The following is a 14,837-nucleotide window of genomic DNA, read 5'->3' on the forward strand; positions in this document are numbered from 1 at the left end:
CTTCCTTGCTCTCCTTGCCCTCCTTCTTCCTGCCTCTTTCACTCTACTTCTCCCTCTCCGCCAAGATTATTCTGCATTAATCAAGCGATGATTTTCGCCCGCCCATCTCCAACTCAGAGTCACAAGTCGTCATATATGGTCAGGCTCCCGACTTTCGTTCAGGTGGTCATCAACATTCATGCAAAACATCTATATCTTCTTCGGCCCGTTATAAACTATAGTTGACTAAAAACATTAGGAAACACGAACATCCGTAAAACGTATAACGATAAAAAATGAAAAACAAGTCAAAACACTTTAACCTTGAAATTAGGATACTATCTTTGGAGTGTTACACAGACTAAATATGCACTATCGAATCGATTTAAATTCTGTTGACGATCGTTGAGTTATTAACACACATAATTAGAATCATTAAATTTTGTAGCTGTATTCTCTAAGTTCCACTTCGCCCACCCACGTTTACATACATCCCACATGGTCACCCACCTAACATGTTCAAAGCTTTCCTCAACTCATTCCTTGCAGTTTCATAATCATCAAATTCCATAGCTGAGACAGCCCATTTAGCATGTTTTTGCACGGTCTCCACTTCCCTCCTACTCAGATTGGTTCGTGTCGGACCATGACCTTGGGTTTGAGCCTGAGGTTGAGGAGATGATAAGCCTAATCCGTGAGGTTGAGGTTGACTTGGTGGGTGCATAGGGTAGGAAGCTAAAGAAGGTGGTGGAGGCGGAGGAACGGTTATAGAGGACGAAGATGGAGCGGGTTTAGAATTATGAGAAGAAGTAGATTGGCTTTTACTGATGGGAACATTGTTAGAGTTCGAATTCTCCCTAGGTCGGCCATTGACGTGCGGTGCATGCGAGACAGTATGGTTACTTCCACTTCCTCCGGATCTAGAAGACGAAGAAGCGGAACTATCACCTCTTGGTCTGCCTTGTGGAGGCGGCTGCAAGACCACTTTGGGTGGCGTAGCTTTCGGACTTCCAGGTGGACTTGCTAGATCTGTCGGTGGAGGAGGCGGAGGGGCATCGTAAGATGATACAGTGATGTGGGTGGAAGCGGGACTGAGGGGAGCACCATCAGGACCCATGAACCTGACATTCTTCCTGTCGCCAGGCGAGCCTTTCTCAGGCGGCGTCATCGGTGGCGCAGAAGGTAAGATAACGTCTGGTCGGTTCGTAGGAAAATGAAGTTCACCTTCATCTTCTGGTAAGCCGGGAGTAGCAACGGTTGACCATGCACCAGAACCGGTAGAATAGTTCCTCGTGGGTGTACGAAGATCTTCTTGTGATGTTCGAATACCAGGGAGAGTAGGTCGGACACCAGGTGAAGGAGATGGTCTAGGAGATATGATGGGTGTCGATGTGTTGCTGGAGTTGCTTGGGACTTGAGGACGTGTTTGGGAAGAGAACGATCCCCTACCTTGAACCGGAGGTGAGGTTTGAGATCGCGATTGGTCGGCGGGGTCGTCTGTGGGAATAGTGGGGAAAGGGTTCATATCGTTTTCGCTCTCGGGTATCGCTAAGTAGCATCGTTAACAGCAAGAAATGACTAAGAATATGACGTTAGAGTCTTACGAGGTCCAGATGCAGGTGTTCTACCTTCCCTTAATGCTTTAGCTCCATCAGCAGCTTTCCATCTAGCGTACTGGAGTTTCTGTTCCATCTGCAGACAGGGAAGCAAATATCATTAGCATCTTGCCAAGACCGATCCATTTGCTACTCTTTTCCTAAAATGACCTTCAGGTTTGATGCGCAATCACGTTGAGGCATGTAAAAAGGAAATCACTCACCTCATCCGTCATCCCAGCTTCGAAGCACTTCAAAACTTCTATGAATTGACCAGCAACTACGAATTTTCTGATGGTGGCTCTGCACATGGTAAATGGCGATATCAGCTGCTATTATTGATGTCTTGATGGAAACCCTCATCTGAACTCACTTTCCGGTTATCCCAGCTCTGTCATCATTATCAGCCGACATGAAAACCTTCAGAGCGAAGGCTTCTACCAGTGCAGCACCAGCTGCTTCAGATGTGATTGCTTCATTGTTGGCGAGGATGGCTTTCATCTGTTGATTCGTTCAAGAACTGTGAGCTAGTGTACTACCTGGAGATAATAACGCAGGTACCTTTCGCGAAGGCAGTATTGTTTGACTTACCTGCTCGAGCGCATCGATCACGCTCATGAGAAAGAGAGTGTCCTCTTTAGTCCTTTGCTTGACTGCCAAAGCTTTCTGAGCAGCAGAGAAGCAGCCTATTCCATCGGTGAGAGTCAGTTATGTAGGTCTAGCATGGCTAATAAAGGCAAGAGAGTGATATGAAGGATAGGAAAGTCCGCGTTGGCAAAGCAATGCGATGTGATAGACCATAAGGTGAGAAGGCTGATGGAATTAAACACTCACACCAATATGCTACTACCGGTTCTACTTTCTTCAACTCATTTGCTCTTTTCAAAATCTGTTCACAATGTTTCAATCCAGGTGGGACGTTCTCAGTAGGTATTTTGACGCTGTCCATGGTGATTTGGACTTTGGGATATGCCGGTATGAAAATGGATGAGACGGGTTTGTAGGTGTTTGTTGGTTTATGGATAGAAGATGAACGTGGACGCGTCGAAGTAGTGGATGATCTGTGTTCTCGAGATGTACTATTATAGTGGTATTGTTTCGAAGGGGTAGGTCTGTTGTTGTGGTGTTGTTGTGGTTTGGCCAAAGGGCATAAATCGGGTGAGATTGGAGGAGTAAGTGGGTAAATTTGATTTTGATTTGAATATGGATTCAACATGTTACGAATACCGAGACCAGGTGGCAACAAAGGGGTGACCGGTGGTAGATGGTGTGGATTCGTGAAATTCCCAAGTTGTCAAATGTTGTTATACGATAATATGTTGCGATTGTGGAGTAGTATGTGAGATTGGATAATGAAGGAGTGTTGAGATGAGATAACGAAAAATCATAAGTGGTGGATGTCATGAAGAGAGAACGATATTTATATGCAATTCATCGTCAGCCAAAGTTCTCCTCGTCAGCAAGTCAAAATCGCTCAAATGTTGAATCCGAAACTCGCACAAATCCGATTAATTCATTGAGATTCCCAGCTCTCCCTCTTTTCGCCCTTGGTTCCGATCAGAAAGAAAAAGAAATCAACGAATGAGATGACACGACAAGATAGCCCCTAACTCGTTTCATTGAGAGGGACCATCAACAATCAAATGATAAATGAACTGGTATCTCTCTTATCAAAGGAATAGGGGAAGAGACGATGGGGTGGGTAACAGCAATAAGGACCAGTGAGACACACAAGTTGAGATCGCATGATCTGACCATAGCGGTGTATATCATAGGGAGATGTAAGAAAGGATCCTTGAGATTCTGGGGTGATAGATGGACGTGTCTTCTTCCATTTCAACAAAGATCTTACACAAACATCCATTGACATCGACAATCCACGTCAAAAAATACAGTATGACTCACACTAAATATGATTGTTTATCACCTCTCTAGCTCGGCAAAGTCCTAAGATGTGGATAGGATCGTATGGGTCGATGTAATGGTGTTGGTGGATCGAGCTTAACTGCGCCAAAACCGAAAAGCGAAGTGCTATTTGTCGAGGACTGGCTGATATTGGTTCAAAGGAGGTTGTTGGGAACGCGTTGCGGTCAGAGATCCTTGATATGTGTATGACGTGTTGGCAGGGATGGGTGATGGTGGCAATGAGATGTATCGAATGAGGAGGGATTCACTGTGTATGTATCACAGATCGATGATCGATGACGAAAGGGGGTTTGGTTGTTGGAGGAAAGGGGGGCGATATCAGTCGGCAATGGTCGGATTTGAGATGTTGGTTCGCTGTCACACGTTTATGAATGATTGTCTGATATGATCCGAGAGGATGGCAAGTGATCCAAGGATGGTTCTAGTGTATTTGTTTGATCAATGTATCATGTCTGTAGGGAGATGGGATGTCATGTTCCGGTTGACTTTCGCACTGTTCGCTCGCTGCTGAAATGAGACATACTCGAGTATGACGAAGCCGCCCACGTGGGGAACGCCGAGCGGCCTCTGCCGATGATCAAAGCCATGCCATGCCGTAAGCACAACCGAGAACATTACGAGTAGAGTTGACCGCGACTTGACTGTGCTACTGGAGATCAGAGGAAACAAACTATATATGTGGAGATGAATTACTCTTCCTCCTTCTTCTCTTTGCAAATCATCTTATACTACTTCATGTAATCCCACTAAAATGTCACGAGACTCTCAAGAATCTCAAGCGCTGATCTTCTGGAGACCTAAATACTTATTCTTCCCTCCAGTCCAGGAACCTCCTCCTCCGACAAGGGTATTCAGGCATATCGACTTGGTCGAGGAAGAAGAAGAGCAGTGTAGGGAGTATGAAGGAAGAAAACCATTCTTCGGTCCAGATGTAGGTCAAGTCCCGCTGCCAATGCATAATCATTGTGGACGCTGACAGAATACACTACTCTAGACTCCCCCATCCCATACGCCCAATCACGAGATCATCTTTCCTCAACTCTTCCTAAATAACACTTTCCTTCGATTCATACGAAATTCACCAAGACAATTACCGATCATCAAACTTACTCCTCAAATAAATTCTGACTATGATACTACTCATTCTTATCACACCAATGTACACTCTGACGCTACCCGTCAAACAGAAGCCTATATCGAGGAAATTCACGAAGATAACGAAGAAGCTGAATCTTCCAAGAAAGTATCGACGAGACAAGTACTTTTCCTTTCCCTACTGAACAAATCGAACATGTTGCCAAAAAACCTACTAAAATAACACTGAAACGCAAATCTCAAAATGAAGAGGATGATGTGTTCTCATCAAACTATCAACCTCGCTCTACTAACCTCTCATCGAAGAAAGCTAAATCAGATGATGATGCGTCAAAAGAACAATGGCGGGTTGGACGAAGACCAGGATTCCAAGGAAGTTTCGTCGCTCCGAAAAGGACTAGCAGCGGTGAAGATGAAAACAGCACTGAAAGTGGCAATAACAGTGGGAAGAAAAGAACTTGAAGTCAGGTGAGCTCTTGCGACCCACTCCGACGAATGGTATAATGCATGTGATCTGATATAGTATGTTCTGTATGATAAACACAGAATATCACATCTTCCGCTGAAAAAGTACTCAAAAAACCATTCAAACCTCCTACGAGGGTATCACCAAGTTCTAAATCTGGATCAACACCCCATTTCAGGTCTCGTGATCTGGTGGAAGTATCATCACCTTTCACTTCACCTTCTGAACCTCCCGACGAAAAGATCATCAATACACCCTCAACATCTCAATACAAGTTCCCTATCGCAAAGATCGATCCATTCTTCCCCGATTTTCCTACTCCTCCATCATCTTCATCTTCTCGTTCAAGATCGGTCCCAAGTCGAAAAGTTAAACCGGTCAAGCCATTCAAAACTCCCATTAGGACAAATCGATCCAGTGCACCTTCACCTTCTTCAACCAAAACGCCTAGTCGACCCGAACGAAATGCCATTTACCCCACTTCCAAGCCTACAGATTCCACCAATGAAATGATCAACAAGCCAGGTACACATGATGAATTGAAGGATCTGCAAAATGAAATTATGATTAGTAAACAGGCTATCAAGTACCTGCGGGAAGATGATAATGCTCGATTGAGGGAATTGATCGATATGTGGAAGAATGCAGGAAGGAAAGTGGTCGAAAAGCTATTTGGCATTGTTCCCGAACCTATCCAATCTAATAACTCGACGAACATTAACTATCATAATAGTAATCATCCGGTCTCGTCATCGTACTGGAATTCTTCAACTTCAACTTCGTCAATGTCAATGGCTATAGGTGAGGAACAGATGGAGTTCATAAGGAATGCAAGGAGAAACGATAATGGGGATATTATAGATGATGAAGGGAATGTCCTGATGATCGGTGAAGATGAAGGAGATATCGATCATTTTTGGAATCATTTGGGAACAACCCAGAATTACAGCAGCAGGTAAGTAACGTGATGTACAATTTCAAAAGCATTATAGGTTACTCAAGTGCTGTTTATGTTTTATGATTATATAGTGATACTAGAAATAGATCAAGTAGATATCAATACAATTATGATAATTGTGAACTCAATCATACGAAGTACGATAATGAAGAGTAAGTTTATTTGCTTCAACTCCCAAATTGTATTACATCGTTCTGTTTATTGCTCATTTGGCTTTTCGCGTTGTATTTTTAGCCAAAGCTCATCAAACGAAAATCAATCTCAAGTCGAAGCTCAATCAATTGAACAACAATGGAATTACGCAAGTCTCATGAAGATTTTCAGTGTCGATCCGCATTTGTTTGGGTGGGATTCAGTGAACGAAGATTGGAAGGAGCATGACAAAGAATAAGCTAAAGAATTATTGTGAATATGATTTATAATGAAGTACTGTATGTACCGTACTAAAAATGTTTGTCGGCCCATGTAAGAATGTAGATATTGAATTGTAATTGTAATTATGCATTGTTTCATCTTCTCTGTACACAAAGTACTTGAATCCATCATATGGACTTCATCTTCGTCCTCAATTCCATCTCCAGGATACCACTAAAGTCCTATCATACCAAACCACATAACCACCCCTTTGGATCACATGATTGAGATTCAGTCAGAACCTCACTAATTCTTCTTCTTTCCTTTCCCTTTAACAACCTTGAATCCAAAATCATCACCTTTTACTTTCGGCGCCTGAGTCTTAACCACATCAGCCAAACTCGTGATTTTACTGGTCGCATTCGTTGAGTTTCTCTGAGAATCAGCTTTTCGTTTGGCATAAAACTCTTGAGCGAATCTTCTACCATCTAACGTAGACGAATTGGCATATACTCCGTCGGAGATGATTTCAAGTGTCTCAGCTCGAGTAGATTGAGGTATGTCAATTGGGAATTGCAACAACACGTTATTGATGAAATCGTCAACTATCGTCATCAACAATCACTTATCAGTCTCAGTACCCCATCCAATGAACCAAGCAAAGTAATAGTAGCTAAACTCACCATCACCCTTGAATCCGTTTAGAGCACCTTTGACCCATCTGATGAATTCAACACTTGGTGCACTAGGGTCTTCAGCCGCCGCAGATGCAGTACCATTGACTTTCTTCGGTGTTCCTGCACCGACCACTGCTGCTGCGCTGGGAACGGAAGTAGGAGGTTTGACGGGTGTAGCTGGTTTGGACGCTGGAGTGGAAACTACCCTTGCGGCTGTTGGGGTAGTTGTAGAGGATTTACCGCTAGCTCCGACTGTCGTCCAACCTGCAGGGGCAGGGGTGGGCTAAGAAAGATCAAGATCGAGATTGCTCAGCTTCGCGTCACTTTGATCATTTGATGTATAAATAACTCACTGCGGCGTTCGCAGCCAAATCAGCATAACCCCTCTTCTGAGAAGCTACCGCTCCAGCAGCAGAAGGTAATCCAGGAGCACCTTGAGATGCTCGAGCAGCCTGAGCAGCTTTCGCTTTTCGTTTCTCCTCTTCCTCTTGAATCTGTTTCAAAGTCTTCTTAGGTGCTGCTTCGTTACCGCCCCATACTGGTGCAGAAGGAGTGGATGGTGCGGGAGTAGGTGCAGAAGGTTTGGAGGATGGTAATCCCCAAGCCATGGAAGTAGGGAAATCTTCAGTTGAAAGAGAAGGAGTGGGCGCAGGAGATGAGGTCGCGGCTCTGGCTTCTGCCAAAGCAGCTCTTCTAGCTTCAGCATGTTTGGTTTCGGCTTCCTGAATCTCCCTCAACGAAGGAGATGATAAAGCTTTGACATCCTTTTCATCCTTGATAGCCCATGGTGCAGGTTTAACGGAGACTAGAGGCTTTTCACCTGCGGAAGTTCCAGTAGTAGGTCCAGGAGTTGCAGGAGCGACTGTCTTGGGGGCAGATACTGCTTCGGATGCTGAGGCTTGTTTGACTGGAGCGGCGGGTTTAGCAGGAAGAGAAGCTGGTGCAGGAGGTAATTTGGAGATAGTGGGTGCGGCAGCAGTCGCTGGAGTGGTTGGAGCGGCGGATGAAGGTGTGGAAGGAGCGGGAGAGGCAATAGAAGCCTTTCGAGATGGTGCTTTCGAAGATGGTTGACCCCACACTGAGGCTGGCGCCTTTGCAGGTGTAGGAGCTTCAGCTTCAGGTGAAGCTTCTCTTTGTGGGGTTTCAGCAAATTGTTCGACTTCAGTTGCTGCTGGACCTGATTTCTCGTTAACGGGAGTTTGATCAGCGACAGCGGCTTGGGTTATTTCGGGAACGACCGGTTCGAATACTTGATCTTGTGGGGCAACGGGCGATAAGGCTTCAGCGACAGCCTGTTCAATTTCAGCATTAGCTTGTTCCTCTGGTTGAACAGTCTGTTGGTGATGTTGCTGCTGCTCATTAGACCAGACTGGAACAGGAGGAGCTTGTTGGTGTTGCTGGGGCATCTGAGGAGCGTAAGCAGGTGAGTGTTGAGGTTGAGGTTGAGGAGCCATTCCCCATGGTGAAGGAGGAATTGCCCCCACGCCAGCAGAAGGAGAGAAGAGATCCCCACTTCGCACAGGACTGCCAATTTGAGGCGAGAAGAATTGTTGTTGATGTTGAGGTTGCATGAATGGTAAAGGTGTCGAACCGATTGGAGATGGCATGCCGATAGAACCGAAGGGCCCGTTGAGTCGAGGCCCGCCAGGCGCAGCGCCAGGTGCCACACCCCATCCTTGACCAGGCGCAGGACCGAAAGCAGCAGGAGAGCCGAGTTGACCATTGAAGCCTTGTCCGTAGCCGCCTGGAGAATAAGGAGCCCGTTCGGGGAGGAAAGCCTGATTGAATTGTTGAGGAGTGTTTTGGATTGGAGGTTGAGGACTGACCCGGGGATCGGCCGCAACGGGTGAAGAGACGTTGAGATTACGGAACGACTCGGGAAGACCATTGGCGACTTGTTGTTGCAGTGCAGCAACAGGGATAGGAAGATTAGGTGGTAGTTGACGGGGTCGGATAGGCGATAAGAAAGGCTGAACAGCATTTCCAGTTGCAACTTTCAATTCAGCAAGGGGGCGGAAGAAAGTTTCGGAGGCTCGTCGAAGAGGTAAATCATCGGTAAAGTAGGAGTGAGAGTACCAGTCGTGCATCTGAGTGCCAGTGAACGGACCTACGTCGTAATCAGAGTAATTAGGATTATATTTGAATTGGGATTCAAATAACCTTACTAACCTTGCTCTTGACCATTGGGATCTCGATAGAACCATTCTACTGCACCTAGATCTTGCTTTTCCTCCGCTTGTTGCTGTTGAGCTCCTTCTTGACTGTGCACATGTGGGTTGGCTGGTGCAGTAACGGACTCGAGAACGGTGGCGTCTCGCTCAGGAACGGGTGTAGCAGAAGGAGTAGCGATGACGGACACTGAACTCGGTTCATTTGCAATAGGAACCTCGAGGGTCTGAGGGTATCGTCAGTAACATGTTGAGAAAGCTGAAAACAAGTTCGCTCACCTTATCACCATCACCAGGTGCAGACAGTCCAGCAGCGATTCTCCATTTCTTCTGACCGGTACCCCATCCTGGTCCACCACCTTTACCGAATCTACCCACATCTTCTTCCTTCTTCTCTTCATCCGTCTTCTCCTTGATCGCTTCGCCAGCTCTCTCTTTACTATCCGTACTCTCAGAAACATCGGCGTTGGGATTGGGTGAAAGAGGGTTACCAGAGGTTAGAGCTGAAGGACCAGTACTGCCAAACCCTAAGACACCTTCAAAACTCCCTGAAGCGGTCCTAGCAGGTCGCCAGTTGGGCCCGGTCGATCGAGCGCCATCTACGTCGATCATCATCAGCTTTAGCTTATACACATCAGTGTGTGTAGGAGAGCTGACTCACCCGTACCAATTTCAGCAGCATCGCCCCTGACTCTACCTAACCTTTTTCCTACCCCACCAAAACCACCACCGAGCGCGCCAGGAGCTTTACTCTCCAATCCACCAGGACTGATTAAACCTCCACCGATCGTACCGATCTTTCCACCCAATCCACCTCCAAATGCCCCACCTTCACCACGAGCGAACCCACCAGCTCGACGAGAAGGCAGCCCATTCGGCGTCGGAGGTTCAGCAGTATTCGTATTAACGTTGGAGGCGTTACCGTGGGTGTTCTGACGTCTCGTAGGTGGCGGAGGGTGAATCGATGTAGCAAGAAGCTATTTTACTTGTCAGATCATGTGAATGTAATGGCTGACTAGATATTACTCACCTTCTTCTCAATCTCCGTAAGATCCCTCAACCCGATCGGTCGATTCACCGATTTACTGACCAACACCCCACCTCCTTCTGCCATTTCGACCAATTCGATTGGTCGCTCTTTGAACTTGTTCTCATCGAACAGATTCAGGATCTGATCCCTACCATATCTGAAGGGATGGGAAGTAGGGTTATCTCCATTGACCCCATTGACATTTCCATTCGGTTCTTGATATGGGAAATAACTAGCATCACTTGGGAAATTAGGTGATAATGGGGTATGAGTGACTCTAGAGTAACTGAGAGGTTGAGTGTTATTTGGTGCTTGTCCACTCGAAGGTGAAGTCACACCACCGGGAGCACCTCTTTGAGATTGTGATAAAGCAGGGAAAGATACATTTGGTGCTGTATTCGAATGAGACGAATTGGTTTTCAAGGAAACTGGCTGTTCAGTAGTCGGTGTCAAGGATGTACCGGATGGTTTGATTGGTTTGACCCATTGAGGTGCGAAGTGGATTGACATCTGCAAGGACAAACAATAACATAATTTGGTCAGTTATGTTAAAAAAGAGAAACATTATGGAATTTAAGGGAAGAGAAGAGAAGGTGAAGGTTGAAGCAGGATTGATGTATGCTGAATGAAAATTTTCGGTGCAGAATCTCTGGAGAAAGAGATATAGATATGTCCAGAATTGACATTGTGATCCTCCATCTCCTTGTTCTACAGTGTAACCTCCCTTCACCTTCCCAACCGCTTCTTCGGATCAACCAATGTTGTGTTCCTCGGCGAGTTTGTAACGGTTCAAAAATGGCAGAGGACTCACCTTGGAATGGATTTTCTACGTAGGTGAGATGCAAAGATGAAAGTACTGAGATTGTAGCTTGAGTTGCTGTGATGATCTGAATGCTATAGGCTATATGAAAGAGAGATGAAGCAGGTGCAGGTGATGATACCTGTAACAGAAAAAGTTGAATTCCACATGAACAGTGCTTGGGCGTGTTCGGGGTTCGTGTGCCATACGAGCAAGGAACATGACTCATGGCAAGTAGCAGTAGCAGTCGGCGTTTTACTGTCACTGAAACGTAACTCCGCTTTCAGCTTGGAGCGCGAGGGAGATCGTGGCAGTGGAGGTGGTCCATCTCAAAGTACCGCATAGGAGAACGAGAAATGTTGAATTACAGATGAGATTGACAAGCTCTATGCTGTTCTGTCGTTTATAACATATATGGAGTCCAACATGACACGGACAAGAATCCACATCGTGAGCATCTTCAAGAATGTTTCAGATACGATGAAAAAGTGTCCCAGTCGTAGTCAATAGCTTACATTCAATCAGCTAGGTATAGGCTCAATCGGTACTCTCGTAGCTCATCATCTCCGATTGTTATCCCCTTCATTACCCATATCGCTCCTCGTCAGATCACCCAACACCTTCCCTGCGACTCTTTCATCAACCAGAAACTCCGTCAAAATGATATCAACTGGATATGATATCGAACCATCCATACCTACGTCCCCTCCTTTATTGGACAAACCAATTAAGAGCTTGTTGATCGCTACCAAAACCACACAAACCTTCTCCGCACTGGAACCTCTGATACCTCGTCTAAGCGAGAACAGTGTAATAACATTACTTCAGAATGGGATGGGAGTATATCAAGAACTGATATCCAACTTCTTTCAAGATGAGTTCAAAAGACCGCATTTCATATTGGGCACCACACCTCATGCGGTGTCTCCGTCTGATCGAAGAGGTCAGATTTATCATCATAGCGCAATTGGGGATGGGTTCATCAAATGGGGATTGGTCCATGATCCTAGTAAGGATATAGAAGATCTTACTGTAGAAAGCTGGATATGGAGTCGAAGAATCGAAGATGATGCCGTTTCATCTAGAGATATAGAAAAATTAGAAATTCCCAATGGTCGAGATGACCTAGTTCACCTAAAAGATACAATGGCTTCCCTCTTAGATATGAACGACCTCAACTCACAGCTATTACCATACGAAGACCTAAACCACGCTATGTTATTGAAATTAGTAGTCAACGCCGCTGTCAATCCCTTAACAGCCATATTGGGCAGAGGTCAAATGACAAATGGCAAATTGAAGGAGATACCTTATGGCATAAACATCGTCGATCAAATAGTCAAAGAGTCGTCAGACATCTTGTTGAAGTATCTGGATCTTGAGAGTGCGGATCCGACGTATTTGAAAATGTTCGGGTATGAGAACCTGAAGAAAACAGTGTACGATACGATCGAGGCCACGAGCCTCAATACTACTTCTATGGCCGTTGATATTAGAGAAAAGAGAAAGACAGAGATTGATTATATCAATGGATATTTGGTCAAAATCGGTGAAGCGCTGGGGTGTAAGACTGATATCAACAGGATGATATGCGATATGATCAAGTTCATCGAGGAAGAGCAAAAGCTGAGTAACTAGTGTGGTAGACCGAGATTTAGATTGTGTCGAAAGATATAGATGATCGAATGGAAATTCCCTTGACATGAGATAGGCAATTCCTTGTGACCAATGCAGTCACCAGCCAACCAAGGGCAAGTGGTTCCTGAATCAAGTGCTTCATCTCATAGTGTTCCAACGATCATATATACTCGTTTGAATCCTGACGACTCTCCAAAAGCAAAAACTACAGCACTCGGTATTCCCAGCTGGTCCCCCACGCGACACTCAGCTTGAGCTTCGCAGATCTGACGGGATGCGGCGTTTTCTGAGTTCTTTGACCGTAGATGGGGAAAAGGAGTGAAGGATCATAATATAGAAATACGGCAGAATTGTCTTAACGAAATGCATATTTTACAACAGTATGACAAGAATACATGAACGAATTCATTACGGTGGTCCCATCTACCGGATTTATCCCGATTGAAATGATGCAAGATCGGATGATGGAGTGATTCACCTTATGAACTCATGCATCTTGAATTGTGTGCTGGTAAACCCACTCAACCCATCATGTCCCAATTCCAATAATTGTTTTCCAGAAGTTTTCTTCAGTCGTGAGCCTTCGTTTGTAGAAGAGGTTTCGGATAAGGGAGAGAGGGGAACAGCTGATGGGTTCTGAGGTCGACTGGAATAGATCAGGGAGTTGAGTCAGGGCGATGCGAAACATCTTAAAACAAAGTCGTTCTGATATGTAACGCCTACTTACACGTGAGAACCAAATACCCTCAAACCTCTTACATGCGTATCTTTACCGTTCAAGTGGTTCGCCAGTATGATTATACGTAAATGATGACATGGGATAGGTGGACTAGTGGGATAAATCGCGGAATATCAGCTTATGGATATCATTCCGATGTGTTCACAAAGCAGTAGGCTGTACACGAAGAAGTCGATCCAACTCACCCTTCAGTCTCTTCACCTTCATCTGTAACTTCCATAGGTCTAAGAACGATTGGTATCCATCCATCCGGTTTGTTAAATTCCATATGGCGGACCTGGAGGAGAGAAGGTTCATCGTCAATATCAATGAGATTCATTTCATACAGCATTTCTCGCCTCATCGAGGTGCATTCACCTCTTGTAAATCATGTAATCCCGTTCCAGCTCTTATGGAGATCTTCGAAGGAGTATATGAATCGTCTCGAGGATGTGACATGTGAATCGCTATTGCCTGTCATATAACATAAAGATTACAGTTAGTATGAGCATTAAAGTATTTGCACCGTCCAATCAAGCGCTCAGCCAGCCCGAGCGGGGTTGAGGTTATACAAGCATCATGAGGGTACTCACTGAGATATGTACTCTCTTGGGAAATGATAGATCTATCAAATGAGGTTGAGGACCCTCAGACCTATTCCACCATGTCAGGATTAACAAGTCCCACATAATTCATTGACAAGATAGCATACTCCAATACTCACTGCCAGAAAGTACTATCGTTCCCATCTCTCAGATTGTCCACTCCGAATCCATATTTATGCGATGAGACTGACCATGAGGCGAGATGAGAGAGCTCAGGTCGGTCTGAGGATCGTTATAAGGTTACGAGCACCGAGTGTTGTGTATATATATCATGAAGCGCAATGGTGGTCGAGTGAGCGTAATGATGTTCAATCGTTAGTTATATCGGTTGATGGAGAACGTTTGATGAGATGGCAAAGCAATTTGAATCCGATCCTTGAATCAGCTCAAATCACACAGATCCTGACAGTCGATCACTTACCGTCAGTCTCCTCATGTTGATCTGAATGTACTGATTCAGTCATGTTCCTCGAGGACAATCGAGTATTAATTAGCAGATTTTCGCATGTCAATGGCTAATGGATAGACTTGTATCTCAAGATCAGTGGTGGGATGTTGTTGACTTTGATCTTGACTTGGTTATTCGGCTCCTTCCTTGAGTTCCGTCGGAAACACCACAAGGTTTAAGCTTAAGATAATCTCCTTTCGACGAAGAATATCCGAGAAATGAGACGAGGGGATGTGTTTATTATCGATGATCATACGAGTGATTGTAAGATTGATCTTCATGATTCATAAGATCGATTGTCTTCTTCTTCATCATGAAAGACAACACGTGAGGTGTCGTTTCCAGCTCATACGGACTGAACACATCGGCATCATCATAATA

General features: G+C 45.1%; 6 protein-coding genes across 6 annotated transcripts; 3 read left to right on the top strand and 3 right to left on the bottom strand.

Moving 5' to 3' along the window:
* Positions 1-481: 481 nt before the first annotated feature.
* On the bottom strand, positions 482-2,523 carry V865_004813 (uncharacterized protein; the record flags this gene model as incomplete). The annotated part of the gene is made up of 6 exons (XM_066228588.1): positions 482-1,527; positions 1,584-1,671; positions 1,799-1,877; positions 1,948-2,075; positions 2,166-2,260; positions 2,409-2,523. The coding sequence occupies 6 exons, from the start codon at positions 2,521-2,523 to the stop codon at positions 482-484; spliced, it is 1,551 nt and encodes a 516-aa protein (XP_066084685.1).
* Positions 2,524-4,251: 1,728 nt separating this feature from the next.
* Positions 4,252-4,818, top strand: V865_004814 (uncharacterized protein; the record flags this gene model as incomplete). The annotated part of the gene is made up of 2 exons (XM_066228589.1): positions 4,252-4,431; positions 4,495-4,818. The coding sequence occupies 2 exons, from the start codon at positions 4,252-4,254 to the stop codon at positions 4,816-4,818; spliced, it is 504 nt and encodes a 167-aa protein (XP_066084686.1).
* Positions 4,819-4,839: 21 nt separating this feature from the next.
* V865_004815 (uncharacterized protein) lies at positions 4,840-6,410 on the top strand (the record flags this gene model as incomplete). Its single annotated transcript, XM_066228590.1, has 5 exons — positions 4,840-5,063; positions 5,142-5,165; positions 5,240-6,016; positions 6,091-6,171; positions 6,254-6,410. The coding sequence occupies 5 exons, from the start codon at positions 4,840-4,842 to the stop codon at positions 6,408-6,410; spliced, it is 1,263 nt and encodes a 420-aa protein (XP_066084687.1).
* A 269-nt stretch (positions 6,411-6,679) lies between these two features.
* Positions 6,680-10,758, bottom strand: V865_004816 (uncharacterized protein; the record flags this gene model as incomplete). The annotated part of the gene is made up of 8 exons (XM_066228591.1): positions 6,680-6,978; positions 7,057-7,333; positions 7,404-9,157; positions 9,220-9,445; positions 9,498-9,565; positions 9,668-9,817; positions 9,880-10,195; positions 10,249-10,758. 8 exons carry the CDS (start codon positions 10,756-10,758, stop codon positions 6,680-6,682), a joined length of 3,600 nt encoding a protein of 1,199 aa, XP_066084688.1.
* A 715-nt stretch (positions 10,759-11,473) lies between these two features.
* Positions 11,474-12,685, top strand: V865_004817 (uncharacterized protein; the record flags this gene model as incomplete). The annotated part of the gene is made up of 2 exons (XM_066228592.1): positions 11,474-11,497; positions 11,573-12,685. 2 exons carry the CDS (start codon positions 11,474-11,476, stop codon positions 12,683-12,685), a joined length of 1,137 nt encoding a protein of 378 aa, XP_066084689.1.
* Positions 12,686-13,159: 474 nt separating this feature from the next.
* Positions 13,160-14,472, bottom strand: V865_004818 (uncharacterized protein; the record flags this gene model as incomplete). Its single annotated transcript, XM_066228593.1, has 7 exons — positions 13,160-13,331; positions 13,413-13,514; positions 13,610-13,701; positions 13,782-13,877; positions 13,997-14,057; positions 14,128-14,230; positions 14,430-14,472. The coding sequence occupies 7 exons, from the start codon at positions 14,470-14,472 to the stop codon at positions 13,160-13,162; spliced, it is 669 nt and encodes a 222-aa protein (XP_066084690.1).
* Positions 14,473-14,837: the final 365 nt, after the last annotated feature.

The sequence above is a fragment of the Kwoniella europaea genome, chromosome 1, assembly GCF_036810445.1.
Source record: "Kwoniella europaea PYCC6329 chromosome 1, complete sequence".
Classification (NCBI taxonomy): Eukaryota; Fungi; Basidiomycota; class Tremellomycetes; order Tremellales; family Cryptococcaceae; genus Kwoniella; species Kwoniella europaea.